This window comes from Chiloscyllium plagiosum, unplaced genomic scaffold (genome assembly GCF_037043375.1).
Source record: "Chiloscyllium plagiosum isolate Xiang-an unplaced genomic scaffold, Cpla_swu_hap1 HiC_scaffold_1, whole genome shotgun sequence".
Taxonomy (NCBI): domain Eukaryota; kingdom Metazoa; phylum Chordata; class Chondrichthyes; order Orectolobiformes; family Hemiscylliidae; genus Chiloscyllium; species Chiloscyllium plagiosum.
The window spans coordinates 178,642,754-178,662,398 of NW_028270139.1; the positions used below are offsets into that span (position 1 = coordinate 178,642,754).

A 19,645-nucleotide genomic window follows, 5' to 3' on the forward strand; every position below is an offset into this window, starting at 1 on the left:
GCTCACCCCCAACCTTCTCAAGAGCTAATAGGGATGGGCTATCAATGCTGGCCAGCCAGCAGCACCCAAGTCCCACAAATGAATTTTTAAAAATGCATATGCCTATCAGAAAGATGATGTGAAACTTGAAAGGGTTCAGAAAAGGTTAACAAGGATGTTATCAGTGTTGGAGGATTTGAGCTCTTAGGAGAGGCTGAACAGGCTGGGGCTGTTTTCCCTGGAGCGTCGGAGGCTGAGGGGTGACCTTATAGAGGTTTATAAAATCATGAGGGGCATAGTTAGTATAAATTGACAAAGTAATTTCCCTGGGATGGGGGAGTCCAGAACCAAAGGGCATAGGTTTAAGGGATAGATATAAAAGAGACCTACAGGGCAATGTTTTCACGCAGAGGGTGGTACGTGTATGGAATGAGCTGCCAGAGGATGTGGTGGAGGCTGGTACTATTGCAACATTTAAGAGGCATTTGGATGGGTATATGAAGAGGAAGGGTTTGGAGGGATATGGGCCGGGTGCTGGCAGGTGGGGCTAGATTGGGTTGGGATATCTAGTTGGCATGGACGGGTTGGACCAAAGGGTCTGTTTCCATGCTGTACCTGTCTATGACTCTATGAGCTGCCAGGAGAAGTGGTTGAGGCGGGTACATTAACAACATTTAAAAGGCATTTGAACAATTGCACGAATAGGAAAGGGTGAGAAGGATATGGGCCAAGTGCAGGGAAATGGGGTTAGCGTGGATGGATATTTTGGTCGGCATGGAGCAGTTTGGGCCAAAGGGCCTGTCTCTGTGCTGTAGGACTCCATGATTCCATGACTGTTCTCTCCAGCTAAACTTGCCACCTTGAATGTTCTGTGCATGCATACATCCGGCTCCCTCTGATCCTCCTAAGAATTGTACCCCGCCCCCATTTTATATTGTCTCTCAGTGTTCTTCCAATTAAAGTCTCAATCCCACTTCAACAATTGGTCAACATCCTTTGGAATTCCATACAGTTACAATTCTTCCAAAGTTTACTCATCAGCAAACTTTGAAATTGTCCTTGCACATTAGTTTCCATCAGGTAAAATAGAGGCGAAGACCACCCCCTGGGGAGCTCCACTACAAATCTTCCTCCAGCCTGAAAAATATCCGTTGACCATTACTCTCTGTTTCCTATCACAAAGTCAGTTTTAATCCGCTCTCCTAAGATCCTGTACCTCAGTACCTATCTATCTAAGATCGTGCAACAAGTGGCAACTTTGTAACTTTTTCTCTGCACTCATATGAGTACATGTGACAAAAAAAACTAATTCTAATTCTAGTGTCTCATCCAAAGTCTGACCTATAACTCTCCTCATCAGTCTGTTGTGTGGTTCTGTATCAAACACTTTCTGGAAATCCATGAACACCACATCAATAGGACTCCCCTCATAAAGCCTTTCTGTTACCTCTTCAAAACCCTCTAGTAACATAAGTAAACATGATTTCCACTTTCAAACATAGAACATGACAGCACAATAAAGGCTCTTCAGCCATCAATGTTGTGCCAACCTTTGATCCTACTCTAAGATCAAACTAACCTACATGCCCTACATTTTACTATCATCCATGTGCCTATTCAAGAGTTGCTGAACTGTCCATAATGTTTCTGACTCTGCTCCCACCGCTGGCAGTGCATTCCACACACCCAGCACATTCTGTGAAAAGCACCTACCTCTGACACCTCCCCTAAATCTTCCTCCAGTCACCTTAAAATTATGCCCTCTCTTGAGAACAATTTCCACTCTATTAATGCCTCTTATCATCATGTCAAGTCACCTTCATTCTCCTTCACTCCAATGAGAAAAGCCCTAGCTCCCTCAACCTTTTTTCATAAGACATGCCCTCCAGTCCAGGCAGCATCCTGGGAAATCTCCTCTGCACCCTCCCTAAAGCTTCCACACCCTTCCTAAAATGAGGTAACCAGAACTGAACACAATATTCCAAGTGTGGTCTAACCAGGGCTCTATAGAGCTGCAGCAAAACCTCGCGGCTCTTAAACTCAATCCACCTACTATTGAAAGCCAACACACCATATGCCTTCTTAACAACCCTATCAACTTGGGTAGCAACTTTGAGGGATCTATGGATGTGGACCCAAAATCCCTCTGTTCCTTCACACTGCCAAGAATCCTGCCTTTAACCCTGTATTGTGCATTCAAACTCAACCTTCCAAAGAGAATCACTTTACATTTTTCCAGGTTGAAGTCCATCTGCCACTTCTCAGCCCAGCTCTGCATCCTGTCAATGTCCCGGTGCAACCTACAACAGCCCTCCACACTTCCACAACTCCACCAATCTTCATGTCATCAGCAAAACTACTAACTCACCCTTCCACTTCCTCTTCCAAGTCATTTATAAAAACCATAAATAGCAGAGGTCCTAGAATAGATCCCTGTGGAACACCACTGGTCACCGAGCTCCAGGCTGAATACTTGATACCTACTACCACCCTCTTTCTATGGGCCAGCCAATTCTATATCCAGAAATATGTGCTGACTCTTCCTAATCAGCACAGCTTTTGACAAGTGATTAATAATTCTCTCCTGAATAATTGTTTCCAGAATTTTCCCCAAGAATGAAGTTAAGCTGAATGGTCTGCAATTGTTGAGATGAGGAAAAAATTAGGACTGTAGATGCTGGAGATCAGGGTCGAAAAATGTAGTGCTGGAAAAGCTCAGCCTGTCAGGCAGCATCCGAGGAGCAGGAGAGTCGACGTTTTAAGCATTATCTCTTTATAGGAATGAGCTCATGCTCAAAATGTCAACTCTTCTGGTCCTCGGATGCTGCCTGACCAGCTGTACTTTCCAGCACACACTGTTCAATTGCGAAGATCATCTGATAACTTGTCTGGAACAAGGCAGTTATATTTGCAGTTCTCCAGTCTTCTGGCACCTCCCTCAAGTCCAGAGAAGACTCAGAGATTATGGCCAGTGGCCACATAGTTTCTACCCTCATTTTCTTCAAAATCCTTGGACCCATGTGATCCTGTCTCTGTGCCTTAATAACTGTAAATACCAGCAGTCTGTTTGAGACTTCTTCCTGATTAATTGTAAACCTTTCTAGTCAACAGTTTCCCCCTCTGTCACCATGGCCTGGGCAGCATCTCCTCTATCGTGAAAAAAGATGCAAAATATAATGATGTGAGATGAGGAGGTGTTCCCAGTGAGTGATTAGGAAATGTAGAGGCAAGTAGGGTCAGTAGATTGAGAGAATAAGGTTGGTGTGTGCTGTGGATTGACTTGATGCTAAGGCCCACAGATTCTAAGAGTTTGTAAGATGGATAGAGAGGCTGGCCAGGATAGGACTTAATTCCTTGGAACGTAGGAGAATGAGGGGTGACCTTATTGAGGTGTATAAAATCATGAGAGGCACAGATAGGATGAATGCATGCAGTCTTTTTCCCAGGTATGGGGAATTTTAAACTAGAGTGCATCGGTGTAAGGTGAGAGGGGAAGGATTTAAGAAGGCCCTGAGGGGTAACTTCTTCACGCAGAGAGTAGTGCTGATATGGAATGGGCTGCCAGAGAAAGTGGTGGAGGCAGGTACAATAGCAACATTTATAAAACACTTGGATATGTATATGGATTGGAAGGGTTTAGAGCAATATAGACCAAATGTGGGCAATTGGAACTCGCTGAGTGGGGACCATGGTCAGTATGGATCAGTTTGGGCCGAAGTCTGTCTAACGGTGTATAACTGTGTGTAATTGTGTTTGTAACTGTGTGTAACAGTGACACACCATCAGTTGTAGTCACCACTGACAGAGATGGTTAATGAACACCACAACAAAATTTCACTTGATATTGGGGCAGTGCTCAAAAAGCTTGTGATTTCAAAGAAATCTATTCGATATAACCAGGTGTCGTGTGACTTTTGACCTCCGCAAAAACCAGATATCCCAAGGCTACAGCGAGAGTGTGGGGAAATTGGACTGACCGGATTCTCCAGGAAGAGCCAACATGAACTTGATGGGACTGAAGAGCCATCAAGAGCTTTGATGTTGCAAAGGATCCAATCTGTAAAGAAACTGAGATTTCACTGCACAGCTGGGGAAGTGGCAAGTGGAAACAAATCAATTGTAACTTTTCCAAATCCTTGGAAAGGAAGTATTTCCAGAGCCATGATGAAAGTGTAGGGATGTCAAGCAAATTAGACAGTTCTTTCAGAATTGGTATAGGCATGATGGCCCGAAAGGCCTCTTGCTCCACTTGAGAAATAGTTTGGTTCTATGAAAACAAAATGCAAGGTCTCCTTAGATGGGTCTCAGTTCCTGATATTGTCCCGATCCATGTGGTGATCAGGTCTCCCGCCTTTCACTCGAATATATTCCTGACATTCCTGCCTGGCAACTCCTTTACCCAAACACAACCCATTTCTCAGAACCTCCTTTTCTGATTGTTTATGTATTCAATTGCCATGACCTTTCCTCCACTTGTTTCTGACTGACCTGGGGAACATACTGTTATATCGGTGAGCACAGCATGTTCACTTTGTTATTTCAATGAGAGATGTTTCATTTCAGACCATGTCCTTTTGTTTGTCTGTTCTCTGACGTAGAAAGTAGAGCACACAACAAGCACCCATTCCGCACTGAGAATGTGAGACTCAAGAACAAACCTACTGTTCTGAACAATTTACATCGAGCAGTGATGTTAGTTTCTATTTCAACTACTTCCATCTTCATCAATTTTGTTCCTCAGGGATCAGTTTGTGAAATCTCACTGAGTGCAGTTTACCTCACAATTAACTCCATGACATATTTAACAGGGTGAAACATGACCAAACAAGATCTGAATGCAAGTCATATCAGAATACATTAGAACAACAGAATCAGAAATTGTCTCTCTCTCTCTCTCTCTCTCTTCTCCTGCACTGTCCTCACCATGTGCTTCCTTCATCTGCTCTTCTCCCTTTTAAAACTGCTGTTGTTTTGACTTTTTTTCCCCAAAGTTCCAAAACAATGCAACAGCATATAAAACAGTAATTGCTGCTCCTGGAATTCGAGGAAATCACCTCCAGCACCTAAAATACCTCAAAAAAAAGGAGCAGCTGTTACAACCAGAAACGTTTCTCGTCCTCCATCTTGGATTACCCAGAATCCTCATCCTGACTGAGGTGTCTGTGGGGCCAGCGACCATAATTCTATCAGATTTAAAATAGTGATGGAAAAGGATAGACCAGATCTAAAAGTTGATATTCTAAATTGGCGAAAGGCCAATTTTGATGGTATTAGGCAAGAACTTTCAAAAGCTGATTGGGGGCAGGTAAAGGGACGGCTGGAAAATGGGAGATAACGAGAATCCAGAGAAAGTATATTTCTGTTAGGGGGAAAGGAAAGGCTGGTAGGTATAGGGAATGCTGTATGACTAAAGAAATTGAGGGTTTGGTTAAGGAAAAGAAGGAAGCATATGTAAGATATAGACAGGATAGATCGAGTGAATCCTTAGAAGAGTATAAAGGAAGTAAGAGTATACTTAAGAGTGAAATCAGGAGGGCAAAAACGGGACATGAGATAGATTTGGCAAATAGAATTAAGGATAATCCAAAGGGTTTTTACAAATACATTAAGGACAGGAGGGTAATGAGCAAGAGAATAGGGCCCCTCAAAGATCAGCAAGATGGCCTTTGTGTAGAGCCACAGAAAATGAGGGAGATACTAAATGAGTATTTTCCATCAGTATTTAATGTGGAAAAGGACCATAACAGAAGAGGAAGTGCTGGATGTCTTGAAACGCATAAAAACAGATAAATCCCCAGGACCTGATCAGGTGTACCCAAGAACTCTGTGGGAAGCTAGAGAAGTGATTGCTGGGCCTCTTGCTGAGATATTTGTATTATTGATAGTCACAGGTGAGATGCCGGAAGACTGGAGGATGGCAAACGTGGTGTCACTGTTTAACCAGGGAACTATAGACCAGTGAGCCTGTCTTCGGTGGTGGGCAAGTTGTTGGAGGGAATCTTGAGGGACAGGATGTACATATATTTGGAAAGGCAAGGACTGATTAGGGATAGTCAACATGGCTTTGTGCATGGGAAATCATGTCTCACAAACTTGATTGAGTTTTTTGAAGAAGTAACAAAGAGGATTGATGAGGGCCGAGCAGTAGATGTGATCTATATGGACTTCAGTAAGGCATTCGACAAGGTTCCCCATAGGAGAGTGGTTAGCAAGGTTAGATCTCATGGAATACAGGGAGAACTATCCATTTGGATACAGAACTGGCTCAAAGGTAGAAGACAGGGGGTGATGGTAGAGGGATGTTTTTCATACTGGAGGCCTGTGACCAGTGGAGTGCCACAAGGATCGGTGCTGGGTCCTCCAATTTTTGTTATTTACATAAATGATTTGAATGGAAGCATAAGGGGTATAATTAGTAAGTTTAGAGATGACACCAAAATTGGAGGTGTAGTGGACAATGAAGAAGGTTAGTTCAGATTACAACAGGATCTTGATAAGATGGGTCAATGGGCTGAGAAGTGGCAGATGGAGTTTAATTCAGATAAATGCGAGGTGCTGCATTTTGGGAAAGCAAATCTTAGCAGGACTTATACACTTAATGGTAAGGTTCCAGAGAGTGCTGCTGAAGAAAGAGACCTTGGAGTGCAGGTTCATAGCTTCTTGAAAGTAGAGTCACAGGTAGACAGGATAATGAAGAAGGCATTTGGTATGCTTTCCTTTATTGGTCAGAGTAGTGAGTACAGGAGTTGGGAGATCATGTTGTGGCTGTATAGTCCATTGGTTAGGCCACTGTTGGAACATTGCATGCAATTCTGGTCTCCTTCCTATCAGAAAGATGTTGTGAAACTTGAAAGGGTTCAGAAAAGATTTACAAGGATGTTGCCAGGGTTGGAGGATTTGAGCTATTGGGAGAGGCTGAACAGGCTGGAGCTATTTTCCCTAGAGTGTTGGAGGCTGAGGGGTGACCTGATAAAGGTTTATAAAATTATGAGGTGCATGGATAGGGTAAATAGGCAAAGTCTTTTCCCTGGGGTGGGGAAGTCCAGAACTTGAGGGCATAGGTTGAGGGTAAAAGTGGAAAGATATTAATGAGACCTAAGGGGCAACATTTTCATGCAGAGGGTGGTATGTGTTTGGAATGAGCTGCCAGAGGAAGTGGTGGAGACTGGTACAATTGCAACATTTAAGAGGCATTTGGATGGGTGTATAAATAGGAAGGGTTTGGAGGGATATGGGCCGGGTGCTGGCAGGTGGGACTAGATTGGGTTGGAATATCTGGTCAGCATGGATGGGTTGGACCGAAGGGTCTGTTTCCGTGCTGTACATCTCTATGACTCTATGATTCTATGGACAGCAGTCTACGAATAAAATGTTAAGGGTTTAGATGGAGAGGAATTTGTTAAGTGTACAAGAACATTTTCTGATTCAGTATGTGGATGTACCTACTAGAGAAGGTGCAAAACTTGACCAACTCTTGGGAAATAAGGCAAGGCAGGTAACTGAGTTGTCAGTGGGGAGCACTTTGGGGCCAGCAACCATAATTCTTTTAGTTTTAAAATAGTGATGAAAAAGGATTGACTGGATATAAAAGTTAAAGTTCTAAATTGGAAGATGGCTGATTTTGACGATATTAGGCAAGTGCTTTCAAAACCTGATTGGGGGCAGATGTTCGCAGGTAAAGGGATAATTGGAAAATGGGAAGCCTTCAGAAATAAGACAATGAGACTCCAGAGACAGTATATTCCTGTCAGGGTGAAAGGAAAGGCTGGTAGGTATCGGGAATGCTGGATGACTAAAGAAATTGAGGGTTTGGTTAAGAAAAAGAAGGAAGCATGTCAGTTAGTGGGTGGCACGGTGGCACAGTGGTTAGCACTGCTGCCTCACAGCGCCAGAGACCCGGGTTCAATTCCCGACTCAGGCGACTGACTGTGTGGAGTTTGCACGTTCTCCCCGTGTCTGTGTGGGTTTCTTCCGGGTGATCCAGTTTCCTCCCACAGTCACAAAGATGTGCAGGTCAGGTGAATTGGCCATGCTAAATTGCCTGTAGTGTGAGGTAAAGGGGTAAATGTAGGGGAATGGGTGGGTTGCGCTTCGGTGGGTCAGTGTGGACTTGTTGGGCCGAAGGGCCTGTTTCCACACTGTAAGTGATCTAATCTAATCTTAGAGACAGCAGAGATCAAGTGAATCCTTGGAAGAGTATGAAGGCAATAGGAGTATATTTAAAAGGGAAATCAGGAAGGCAAAAAGGGGACATGTGATAGCTTTGGCAAATAGGGTTAAGGAGAATCCAAAGGGTTTTTACAAATACATTAAGGATAAAAGGGTAACCAGGAAGAGAATAGGGCCTCTCAAAGATCAGCAAGGCAGCCTTTGTGTTGAACCGCAGGAGATGAAGGAGATACTAAACGAGTATTTTGCCTCAGTGTTCACTGTGGAGAAGGGCATGGAAGATATAGAATGTGGGGAAATAGATGGTGACATCTTGAAAAATGTCCATATTACAGAGAAGGTGATGCTGGATGTCTTAAGATGCATAAAGGTGGCTAAATCCCCAGGACCTGATCAGGTGTACTTGAGAACTCTGTGGGAGCATAGGGAAGTGATTGCTGGGCCTCTTGCTGAGATATTTGTATCATCGATAGTGACAGGTGAGGTGCCAGGAGACTGGAGGTTGGCTAACATGGTGCTACTGTTTAAGAAGGGCGGTAAGGACAAGCCAGGGAACTATAGACCAGTGAGCCTGATGTCAGTGGTGGGCAAGTTGTTGGAGGGAATTATGAGGGACAGGATGTACATGTATTTGCAAAGCAAGGACTGATTAGGGATAATCAATATGACTTTATGCGTGGGAAATCATGTCTCACAAACTTGATTGAGTTTTTTTAAGAATAACAAAGAGGATTGATGAGGACAGAGTGGTAGACGTGATCTATATGGACTTCAGTAAGGCATTCGACAAGGTTCCCCATGGGACACTGGTTAGCAAGGTTAGATCTCATGGAATACAGGGAGAACTAGCCATTTGACAGAACTAGCTCAAAGTCAGAAGACAGAGGGTGGTGGTAGAGGGATGTTGCTTTTCAGACTGGAGGCCTGTGACCAGTGGTGTGCCACAAGGATTGGTGCTGGGTCCACTACTTTTCATCATTTACTTAAATGATTTGCATATGAACATAGGAGGTATAGTTAAGGAGATTACAGATAGCACCAAAATTGGTGGTGTAGTGGACAACAAAGAAGATTACTTCAGATTACAACAGGATCTTGATCAGATGGGCCAAAGGGTTGAGAAGCGGCAGATGGAGTTTAATTTAGAGTCATAGAGATGTACAGCACGGAAACAGGACCTTCAGTACTACTCATCCATTCCGACCAGTTATCCTAACCTAACCTCGTCCCATTTGCCAGCACTTGGCCCAGACCCCTATTCATATCCCATTGAGATGACTTTTAAATGTTGTAATTGTACCAGCCTCCATGACTTCCTCTGGCAGCTCATTCCATTTCCACACCACCTTCTGTGTGAAAAAGTTGCCTCTTAGGTCCCTTTTATATCTTTCCCATCTCAGCTTAACCCTGTGCCCTTTAGTTCTGGACTCCCCCACCCCAGGGCAAAGCCTTTGTCTATTTATCTTATCCATGCCCCTCATGGTTTTATAAATCTCGATAAGGTCACCCCTCAGCCTCTGATGCTCTAGGGGAAAACAGCCCCAGCCTGTTCAGCCTCTCCCTGTAGCTCAGATCCTCCAACCCTGGCAACATCCTTGTAAATCTTTTCTGAACCCTTTCAAGTTTCACAACATCTTTCCGATAGGAAGGAGACAGAATTGCTCGCAATATTCCAACAGTGGCCTAACAATGTCCTGTACAGCTGCAACATGACCTCCCAACTCCTGTACTCAATACTCTGACCAATATAGGAAAGCATACCAAACACCTTCTTCACTATCCTATCTACCTGCGACTCCACTTTCAAGGAGCTATGAACCTGCACTCCAAGGTCTCTTTGTTCAGCAACACTCCCTAGGAGCTTACCATTAAGTGTATAAGTCCTGCTAAGATTTGCTTTCCCAAAATGCAGCGCTGTCCACTACACCTCCAATATTGGTGTCATCTGCAAACTTACTAACTGTACCTCTTATGCTCACATCCAAATCATTTATGTAAATGATGAAAAGTAATGGACCCAGCACCGATCCTTGTGGCACTCCACTGGTCACAGGCCTCCAGTCTGAAAAACAACCCTCTTCCACCTTCGATTCAGTTTTTTATCCAAATAACTAATTCTCCCTATATTCCATGAGATCTAACCTTGCTAACCATTGTCCCATGGGGAATCTTGTTGAACATCTTACTTAAATCCATATAGATCTGCGAGTTCTTGCATTTTGGAAAGGCAAATCAGAACAGGATTTATACACATAATGGTAAGGTTCTGGGGCATGTTGGTGAACAAAGAGACTTGGAGTGCAAGTTCATAGTTCTTTGAAAGTAGAGTCGCAGGTAGTTAGGATAGTAAAGAAGAAATTTGGTATGCTTTCCTTTATCAGTCAGAGCATTGAGTGCAAGAGTTGGGAGGTCATGTTGCGGCTGTACAGGACGTTGGTTTGACCAATTTTGGAATATCGTGTGCAATTCTGGTTTTCTTATTAGATGGATGTTGTGAATCTGGAAAAGGATCAGAAAAGATTTATAAGGATATTGCCAGGGTTGGAGGGTTTAAGCTACAGGGAAAGATTGAATAGGCACGGTGGCACAGTGGTTAGCACTGCTGTCTCACAGCACCAGAGACCCGGGTTCAATTCCCGCCTCAGGCGACTGACTGTGTGGAGTTTGCACATTCTCCCCCTGTCTGTGTGGGTTTGCTCTGATTTCCTCCCACAGTCCAAAAATGTGCAGGTTAGATGAATTGGCCATGCTAAATTGCCCGTAGTGTTCGGTGAAGGGGTAAATGTAGGAGAATGGGTCTGGGTGGGTTGCGCTTTGATGGGTCGGTGTGGACTAGTTGGGCTGAAGGGCCTGTTTCCATACTGTAACTAATCTAATTTTTAAAAAAAAGGCTGGGGCTGTTTTCCCTGAAGCATCGGAAGCTGAGAGGTGACCTTATAGCAGTAAATAAAATCATGAGGGGCTTGGATAGGATAAATAGACTAGGTATTTTCCAATTGTTGTCCAGAACTAGAGGACATAAAGTTAGGTTGAGAGGGGAAAGATATAAAAGGGAACTAAGGGGCAACATTTTTCATGAAGACGGTGGTATATGTATGGATTTAATGCCAGAGGAAGTGGTGGAGGCTGGTACAATTACAACATTTAAAAGGCATCTGGATGGTTACATGAATGAGGGGCTTAGAGGGATTAGGTCAAGTGCTGGCAAATGGCATTAGGTTAGGTTCGGATACCTGGTTGGCATGGACAAGTTGGACTGAAGGGTCTGTTAGCATGCCGTACATCTCAGTGATTCTATGACTCTGTATTGGATAGTGTTGCAGGCCTACTCCTGCACATGTTTGCTATATATCTATCCAAAACCTTTGTTAAAATATTTGGATAATCAGGAAAGATTGGCGAGGAGCAGAGAGGTATTTTGGAATTTCCCAAGATTTGAGCCAAGGTGACTGAAGAGAAAGTGACCAATGGAGGAGTGAAGGTGGAAGGAATATTCAGAGGGCTAGGACGAGATGAGTCCAGATAGCTTGGAGGGTTGTTCAGGTGGAAAGATTTAAGAGGGATAAAGTTAAAAACAACGATTGAAATCAAGACACTGCCAAATGAGGGGAGAATCTATAGAAGCATATAATTATACAATAAACAAGAGGCCCTATCGCTCATCTACTGCGTTAACAAAATCCTACTCTACATCTACAGCAGCCCCACAATCCTGCACCAGGCCCATAGCCTTGAATGTTCTGACACTTCGAGTGTTCATCCAAGTGCCTTTCAAAGCTGGTGAGGTTTCCAGCCTCAGCTACCCTCCAAGGTAGTGCATTCCAGATCACCAGGAAGCACAGAAAGTCAGGCAGCATCTCAGGAGCTGAAGAATTGATGTTTCAGGCATAAACTGTTCACCACCACCTTCTGGGTGAGAAAACCCTTTCCCCAAATCCCCTCTCACCTTCCTGCCATTTGCTTTAAATTAATACCCCCTCTTTATTGACCCTACAATGAAGGGGAGCAGCTCCTTTCTATCCAGCCTGCCATTGCCCTTCATCATCGTTTCCACCTCTATCAGGGTCTCCCTCAACCTTCTCTGCTCCAGCCTCCCTATTCGCTGAAATTCACCATCCCAGACAACATCCTGCTGAATCCTTCCTGTGCAATCCCATCCTTCCTATAGTGTGGGGACCAGGACTGCCCAGGACTGCCCAGAGTCCTCCAGCTGTGGCCTCACCAAAGTCGAATACAGCCCTGTATGTTGCCTGTAGAGGGGGATGGGTGTCCAGGACTTTTTCAACTTCGGATGTTGGATGAGGGTAAAGCAGTTGATATGTTGTGTATGGATTTCAGTAAAGAGTTTGATAAGGTTTCCCACGGTCGGCTATTGCAGAAAATACGGACTGAGGGTGATTTAGATTCAATTCCCTACAGTGGTCAAGCAGATCACCTGGTCCAACAAGGGCACACCAACCCTCCAAAGAGTAACCCACCCAGACCCATTCCCCTCTGACTGATGCACCTAACACCCTGGGCAACTTAGCATGGCCAATCCACCAGACCTGCAGTCTTTCAATTGTGGGAGGAAACCAGAGCACCCGGAGGAAACCCATGCAGACGCAGAGAACGTGCAAACTCCACACAGACAGTTACCCAAGGCTAGAATCAAACCCAGATCCCTGGCACTGTGATGCTGCAGTGCTAACCACTGAGCCACCATGCCACCCATTGCAGTTTGGATCAGAAATTGGCTAGCTGAAAGAAGACAGAGGGTGGTGGTTGATGGGAAATGTTCATCCTGGAGTTCAGTTACTAGTGGGGTACCGCAAGGATCTGTTTTGGGGTCACTGCTGTTTGTCATTTTTATAAATGACCTGGATGAGGGAGTAGAAGGATGGGTCAGTAAATTTGTAGATGACAATAAAGTCAGTGGAGTTGTGGACAGTGAGGAAGGATGTTGCAGGTTACAGAGGAACATAGATAAGAATTGGGCTGAGAGGTGGCAAATGGAGTTTAGTATGGAAAAGTATGAGGTGATTCACTTTGGAAGAAGCAACAGGAATACAGAGTACTGGGCTAATGGTAAGATTCTTGGTAGTGTAGATGAGCAGAGAGATCTCAGTGTCCGAAGAGTAACCCAGCCAGACCCATTTCCCTACCCAATACTTACCCCTGACGTGGCAATTTAGCATGGCCAATTCACCTGACATGCACATCTTTTGGATTGTGGGAGGAAACCGGAGCACCTGGAAGAAATCCACGCAGACACGGGGAGAATGTGCAAACTCCACACAGACAGCTGTCCAAGGTGGGAATCAAACCCGAGTCCCTGGCGCTGTGAGGCAGCAGTGTTAACCACTGAGCCATCATGCTGCCCATGATGTGTTCAACAATTTTCAGTGAATTTTTGTTGAACCCATATAGCAGTTTTATGTCATAGATACAAATATAGACAATTCACATCCGAAGTCACAAATTGAACTAACAGACAACTTCTCAATCAGGTGGTTAACTACTGAGATTTCAAACTCTTATCCTGAAATCACACTGATACTTTTCTTTGTGGTGGACTCCAAAAAGCCAAGAAGAGAGAGAGATGGCAGAGAGAGAGAGAGATGACCCAGAGAGAGAGATGACCCAGAGAGAGAGATGACTGAGAGGGAGATGACAGAGAGAGAGATGGCACAGAGAGAGAGAGATGACCCAGAGAGAGAGATGACCCAGAGAGAGAGATGGCCCAGAGAGAGAGATGGCAGAGAGAGAGATGGCCCAGCGAGAGAGATGGCCCAGAGAGAGGTGGCAGAGAGAGAGAGATGGCAGAGAGAGAGATGGCCCAGAGAGAGATGGCAGAGGGAAATAGCAGAGGGAGATGGCCCAGAGAGAGATGGCAGAGGGAGATGGCAGATGGAGATGGCAGAGGGAGAGAGAGGGCAGAGGGAGGTTTAGCATGGAACACTCTCTTCCATGAAGCTGTTCCTTTGACCAGCAGGCCTCCAAACTGACTGACCGCTTGGTCTGAGCAGCAAGACTGCTAAAACCCAAACCAAACCAAACCAAACCAGAACAGAGAGAAGCTGAGCTGGGAGAATTGCCCCCTCCCCTTTTCATTGCATAAATTGTTGTTTTCAACTTAAAAGCTTCCCCAAGTAGATCAACCCAGACATTTCAGAGCCTGTGTCTTTATGACCTCCGACAAAAAAACAAGGACAATAAAGGGCCCCCAATGCTGGGCTGAGCATTTATCTTAATCTCAGACCAACCCAACCAACACACCCCTCAATTTACTGCCGCCCATGTACTTGTCCAGCAGTCACTTATATGTCCCTAATGTTTGTGACTCTCCTACCACAGTGTATTCCACACACCCACCATTTTCTGTGTAAAGAACCTACCTCCGCCATCTCCCCTATACCTTCCTCCAGTCACCTTAAAATTATGACTCCTCTTGATGGCCATTTCTGCCCTGGGGAAAAGTCTTTGGCTATCTACTCTATCTATGCCTCTCATTACCTTGTACACCTCTATCAAGTCACGTCTCTTCCATCATCTCTCCAGTTTGAAAATCCAAAGCTCTCTCAACCTCTCTTCATAAGACAAGCCCTCCAATCCAGGCAGAATCCTGGTAAATCTCTGCACCCTCTCTGAAGCAGCTGCATCCTTGAATGAGGTGACCAGAACTGGACACACTTTTTCAAGTGTGGTTTTATAGATCTGCAGCATATACCTTCTTAACAACTCTATCAACTTGGGTGGCAACTGTGAGGGATCTATATACATGGACCCTAAGACCCTACTCTTCCTCCACACTGCCAATAATCTTGTCTTTATCTCTGTACTCAGCATTCAAATTCAACCTTCCAAAATAAATCACTTCTCATTTATCCAGGTTGAACTCCATCTGCCACTTCTCAGCCCAGCTCTGCATCCTGTCAATGTTCCTGAAGAAGGGCTTATGGCCGAAACATCGATTCTCCTTCTCCTTGGATGCTGCCTGACCTGCTGCGCTTTTCCAGCAACACATCTCTGATCTCCAGCATCTGCTGTCCTTACTTTCTCCTAATATCCTGTTGTAGCCTACAATAGCCCTCCAGACTATCCACAACTCCACTAACTTTCGTGTCATCGGCAAACGTACTAACCCACCCTTCCACTTCTTCATCCAAGTCATTTATTAAAAACTATAAAGAGCAGAGGCCCAAGAACAGATCCCTGTGGGACACCACTGGTCACCAAACTCCAGGCCGAATACTTTCCATCTACTACCACTCACTATCTTCTTTCAGCCAACCAATTCTGTATCTAGACAGCCAGATTTCCCTGTATCTCATACATCCCAACTTTCTGAATGAAACAACCGTGGGGCACCTTCTCAAATGCTTTACTGAAATCTATATACATCACATCCACTGCTCGACGTTTGTCAACTTGTCTAATCACATCCTCAATAAGGTTTGTGAGGCATGACCTGCCCCTCACACAGCCATGCTAACTATCTCTAATCAAACTATGTTTTTTCAAATAGTCATAAATCCTGTCTCTCAGAATCCTTTCCGGTACCTTGCTTACCACAGACATAAGACTGACTGGTCAGTAACTCCCAGGGATTTCCCTACTCCCTTTCTTGAACAGAGGAAAAACATTCACTTCCCTCCAATCATCCAGTACTACCCCTCTGGAGAGTGAGGATGCAAAGATCATTGTCAGAGGCACAGCAATCTCATTCCTCGCTTCCCGTAGTAACCTTTGATACATCTGGTCCGACTCTGGGGACTTAGCTATTTTGATGATTCCCAGAATTTCCAGCACAACCACTTCCTCAACATCAATCTGTTCAACCCTATTAACCTGGTCCATGGTGTTCTCACTAACTACAAGGTCCCTCTCTCTAGTGAATACTGAAGCAAAAAAACTCATTGGGGGCCTTCCCTACCTCTTCAGACTCCAGGCATAGGTTCCCTCCACTATCCCTGATCAGTCTGACATTCTCTCTGATCATTCTTTTATTCCTCACGTACATGTAGAACGCCTTTGGGTTTTCCCAAATCCTTCCCAACAAGGCTTTTTCATGCATCATCATACCTACCAGCTGTCGAATACTTTTGCTGATGAATGTTCAATTTCCTGGTGAAATACCCGATAGACCTTTCTATCTTCTCATCATCCTCCTGTAGGAGCACCGCACTGACACCCACATCACTCGCATCGATAGCCACCTTGAATGGCTTTGTGTAATTAGGTGACTAATACTGGGGCAGTGGTTAACACAGCTTTCAGGCTGTCAAATGCCCTCTGACAGTCCACTGTAACTCCTTGCCTTTCCTTAGCAATACTATGAATCTAGCAGCCACACTGCTAAAATTGAGTACATATTTTTGATAAAATGCACTCAATCCCGGGAACCGTAGTACTGCTCTTTTTGTCGGTGGTATGGGAAATTCCCCAATAACCTTTGTTTTTGCATCCCACGAGGCCATTGGTCCATGTCCAATAACGTGGCCCAAGAAGGTGACTTGAGTTTTGGCAAATTCACTTTTAGCTAGGTTTATCACCAAGACTGCCTTCTGAAATCGAATGAATAAGTCCAATAGATGTTGCAAATGTTCCTTCCACGTGTGAGTAATAATCACCAGGTCATCAATATATACCACACAATTGGGTAATCCTGAAATAACCTTATTAGTTCGCCACTGAAATGTGGCTGGTGCATTTTTCATACCAATGTTATGACTTTAAACTGATACAGTCCATTTGGCGTATGAAAGCTGAAATTGTCTTCACTCTTTTGGACAAAGGTACCTGCTAGTATCCTCTGAACAAGTCCAACTTAGAAATATACTTTGCTAGTCCCACCTTTTCAACACAGTCTTCCAACTGTGGAATTGGATATACATCAGTCTTTGTAATGGCATTGACTTTGCGATAGTCCACACATAACCGTTGGGTACCATCTGGTTTTGGTACCATTATTGTGGATGAGCTCCAGTCCTTGTAACTCACTTCAATTCAATCGCCTTGGAGCATGCATTCAATCTCCTTTTGAACCTGTGCCAACTTTAGAGGATTATGCCTATAAAGATGTTGCTTAATTGCAACAGAATCTCCCATATCTACATCATGCATAATTAGGTTAGTACTTTCCAGCTTATTTCCATACAATTACTCATGTGACAGTAATAACTCATTCGGGTCATTTTTGATTTTCCTCTGGAAGTTAACTCAGTAATTTATCCCAATTTTTGACAACGTCCTCATTATTGAATTTGAGGAATGCCCAATTCAGAATCCTCTGAACTTGGATCTTCCCTCTGTGTTGTAACCAATAACACAGTCTCCTTTGGCTTTCCTTCCCTGTCCAATTCACATGACACACTCTGTGAAACTTCCTTCTGTCTGGAGTCCTTATCAAATACTTCACTTCACTCAATCTCCTTTCCATTTGATAAGGTCCACTAAACCATGCTTTTAAAGGTTCATCTATCACTGGAAGTAACACTAACACGCTATCTCTGTTTGCGAGTTTTTGATTTCTTGGCTACTTCCTGTTTCATTCTATGTTGTGATACTTTTAAATGCTGTCTGGCCAACTCGCCTGCTCTATTTAATTGTTCCCAAAAATCTGACACAAAGTCCAAATATGTGGTCTCTGAATTCTGACTCACCAATTTCTCCTGAACCAATTTTAACGGTCTTCTCACTTCATGCCCAAAAATAGATTCAAATGGACTGAATTTAGTCAATTAATTTGGTGCATCTCTGATCGCAAAAAGTACAAACAGAATTCCTTTATCCCAATCGTCTGGATAGTCTTGACAGTGGGCCTTCAACATGGTCTTTAATGTCTGATGCCACCTTTCGAGCGCTCCCTGTGATTCTGGATGGTACGCAGTAGATTTGACTTGTGTATTCCTAAGCTGTCCGTAACTTCCTTGAATAATTTTGAAGTGAAGTTTGACCCTTAAACTGATTATATCTCTGTGGGTAGTCCATATCTAGTGAGGAATTTGAATAATTCTTTCATTATTTTTTGCTAGAGTGGCGAGGAGAGAAGGAGTGGTGAAGCGAGGGCTGCCAGGAAGGATTTTACCTGCATTAAAAGGGACTTACCTCGCGAGTCGGGCCTCCATTTTGCCGAGAGGTGTGAGGGAGGAGTGAAGGACTTCTGGGAAGTCATCTATTTGTGTGGTGGCGTTATCCGAAACACTCCTCGGGTAGTGTCTCCCACCCATCTTCCTCCTCTAACCAAAAAAAAGGATCTGTGCGCCAGGTTGGTAAGGTAACGAGTTTATTTTTTATTCCTTATATTTTCAACAGTCTTTTTGGGAATTTAGAATAGTAGGAATGGCGGTGAGGGCAGTTGAATGTTCCTCCTGCAGAATGTGGGAGGTAAGGGTCACCACTCGTGTCCCTGCAGACTACATCTGTGGGAAGTGCACCCAACACCAGCTCCTCGAAAACCACATTAGGGAACTGGAGCTAGAGCTGGATGAACTTCAGATCATTCGGGAGGCAGAGGGTGTTATTGAGAGGAGTTACAGGGAGGTAGTCACTCCTCAGGTACAAGAAAAAGGCAGATGGGTTACAGTCAGGGGACGGAAAGGGAACCGGCAGGCAGTGCAGGGATCCCCTGTGGCCATTCCCCTCAACAATAAGTACACCGTTTTGGATACTGTTGGGGGGGACGATTTACCAGGGGAAAGCAGTGGGGCACAGGGCTCCAGCACAGAGTCTGTCCCTGCTGCGCAGAAGGGAAGGGGGAAGAGGAGCAGAGCAGTAGTCATTGGGGACTCCATAGTTAGGGGGACAGATAGGAGGTTCTGTGGGGATGAGAGACACTCACGGTGGATGTGTTGCCTCCCAGGAGCCAGGGTTTGTGCTGTCTCTGATCGTGTTTTGGGATACTTAAGAGGGAGGGGGAGGAGGAGGGGGGGGGGGCAGCCCCAAGTCATGGTCCACATAGGCACCAACGACATAGGTAAGAAGAGAGATGGGGATTTAAGGCAAAAATTCAGGGAGGTAGGATGGAAACTTAGAGTTAGGACTAACAGAGTTGTTGTCTCTGGTTTGTTGCCCGTGCCACGTGTTAGTGAGGCGAGGAATAGAGAGAGAGAGGAGTTGAACACGTGGCTACGGGGATGGTGCAGGAGGGAGGGTTTTGGATTCTTGGATAATTGGGGCTCTTTCTGGGGTAGGTGGGACCTCTACAAGCAGGATGGTCTTCATCTGAACCAGAGGGGTACCAACATCCTGGGGGGGGAGATTTGCTAAGGCTATTGGGATGGGTTTAAACTAATCTAGCAGGGGGATGGGAACCAAAATTGTAGTTTGAGTATAGAAAAGGTTGAGAGTAGGGAGGTCCGAAATCAAGTTTCAGGGATGCAAGATGGCACCAGCAAGCAAGAAGTTGGTTTGAAGTGTATCTACTTCAATGCCAGGAGCGTCCGGAATAAGGTGGGTGACCTTCAGCATGGGTTGGTACCTGGGACTTCGATGTTGTGGCCATTTCGGAGACATG

General features: G+C 44.7%; 1 protein-coding gene across 1 annotated transcript; it reads left to right on the forward strand.

Moving 5' to 3' along the window:
* Positions 1-18,471: 18,471 nt before the first annotated feature.
* Positions 18,472-19,398, forward strand: LOC148152302 (uncharacterized). The gene has a single exon (XM_087986210.1). It carries the CDS (start codon positions 18,472-18,474, stop codon positions 19,396-19,398), a length of 927 nt encoding a protein of 308 aa, XP_087842336.1.
* The last annotated feature ends 247 nt before the right edge of the window (positions 19,399-19,645 follow it).

Bases quoted from the DNA above. Each gene is read 5' to 3' on its own strand.
- LOC148152302 (XM_087986210.1), top strand. From the start codon at position 18,472: ATGGCGGTGAGGGCAGTTGAATGTTCCTCCTGCAGAATGTGGGAGGTA.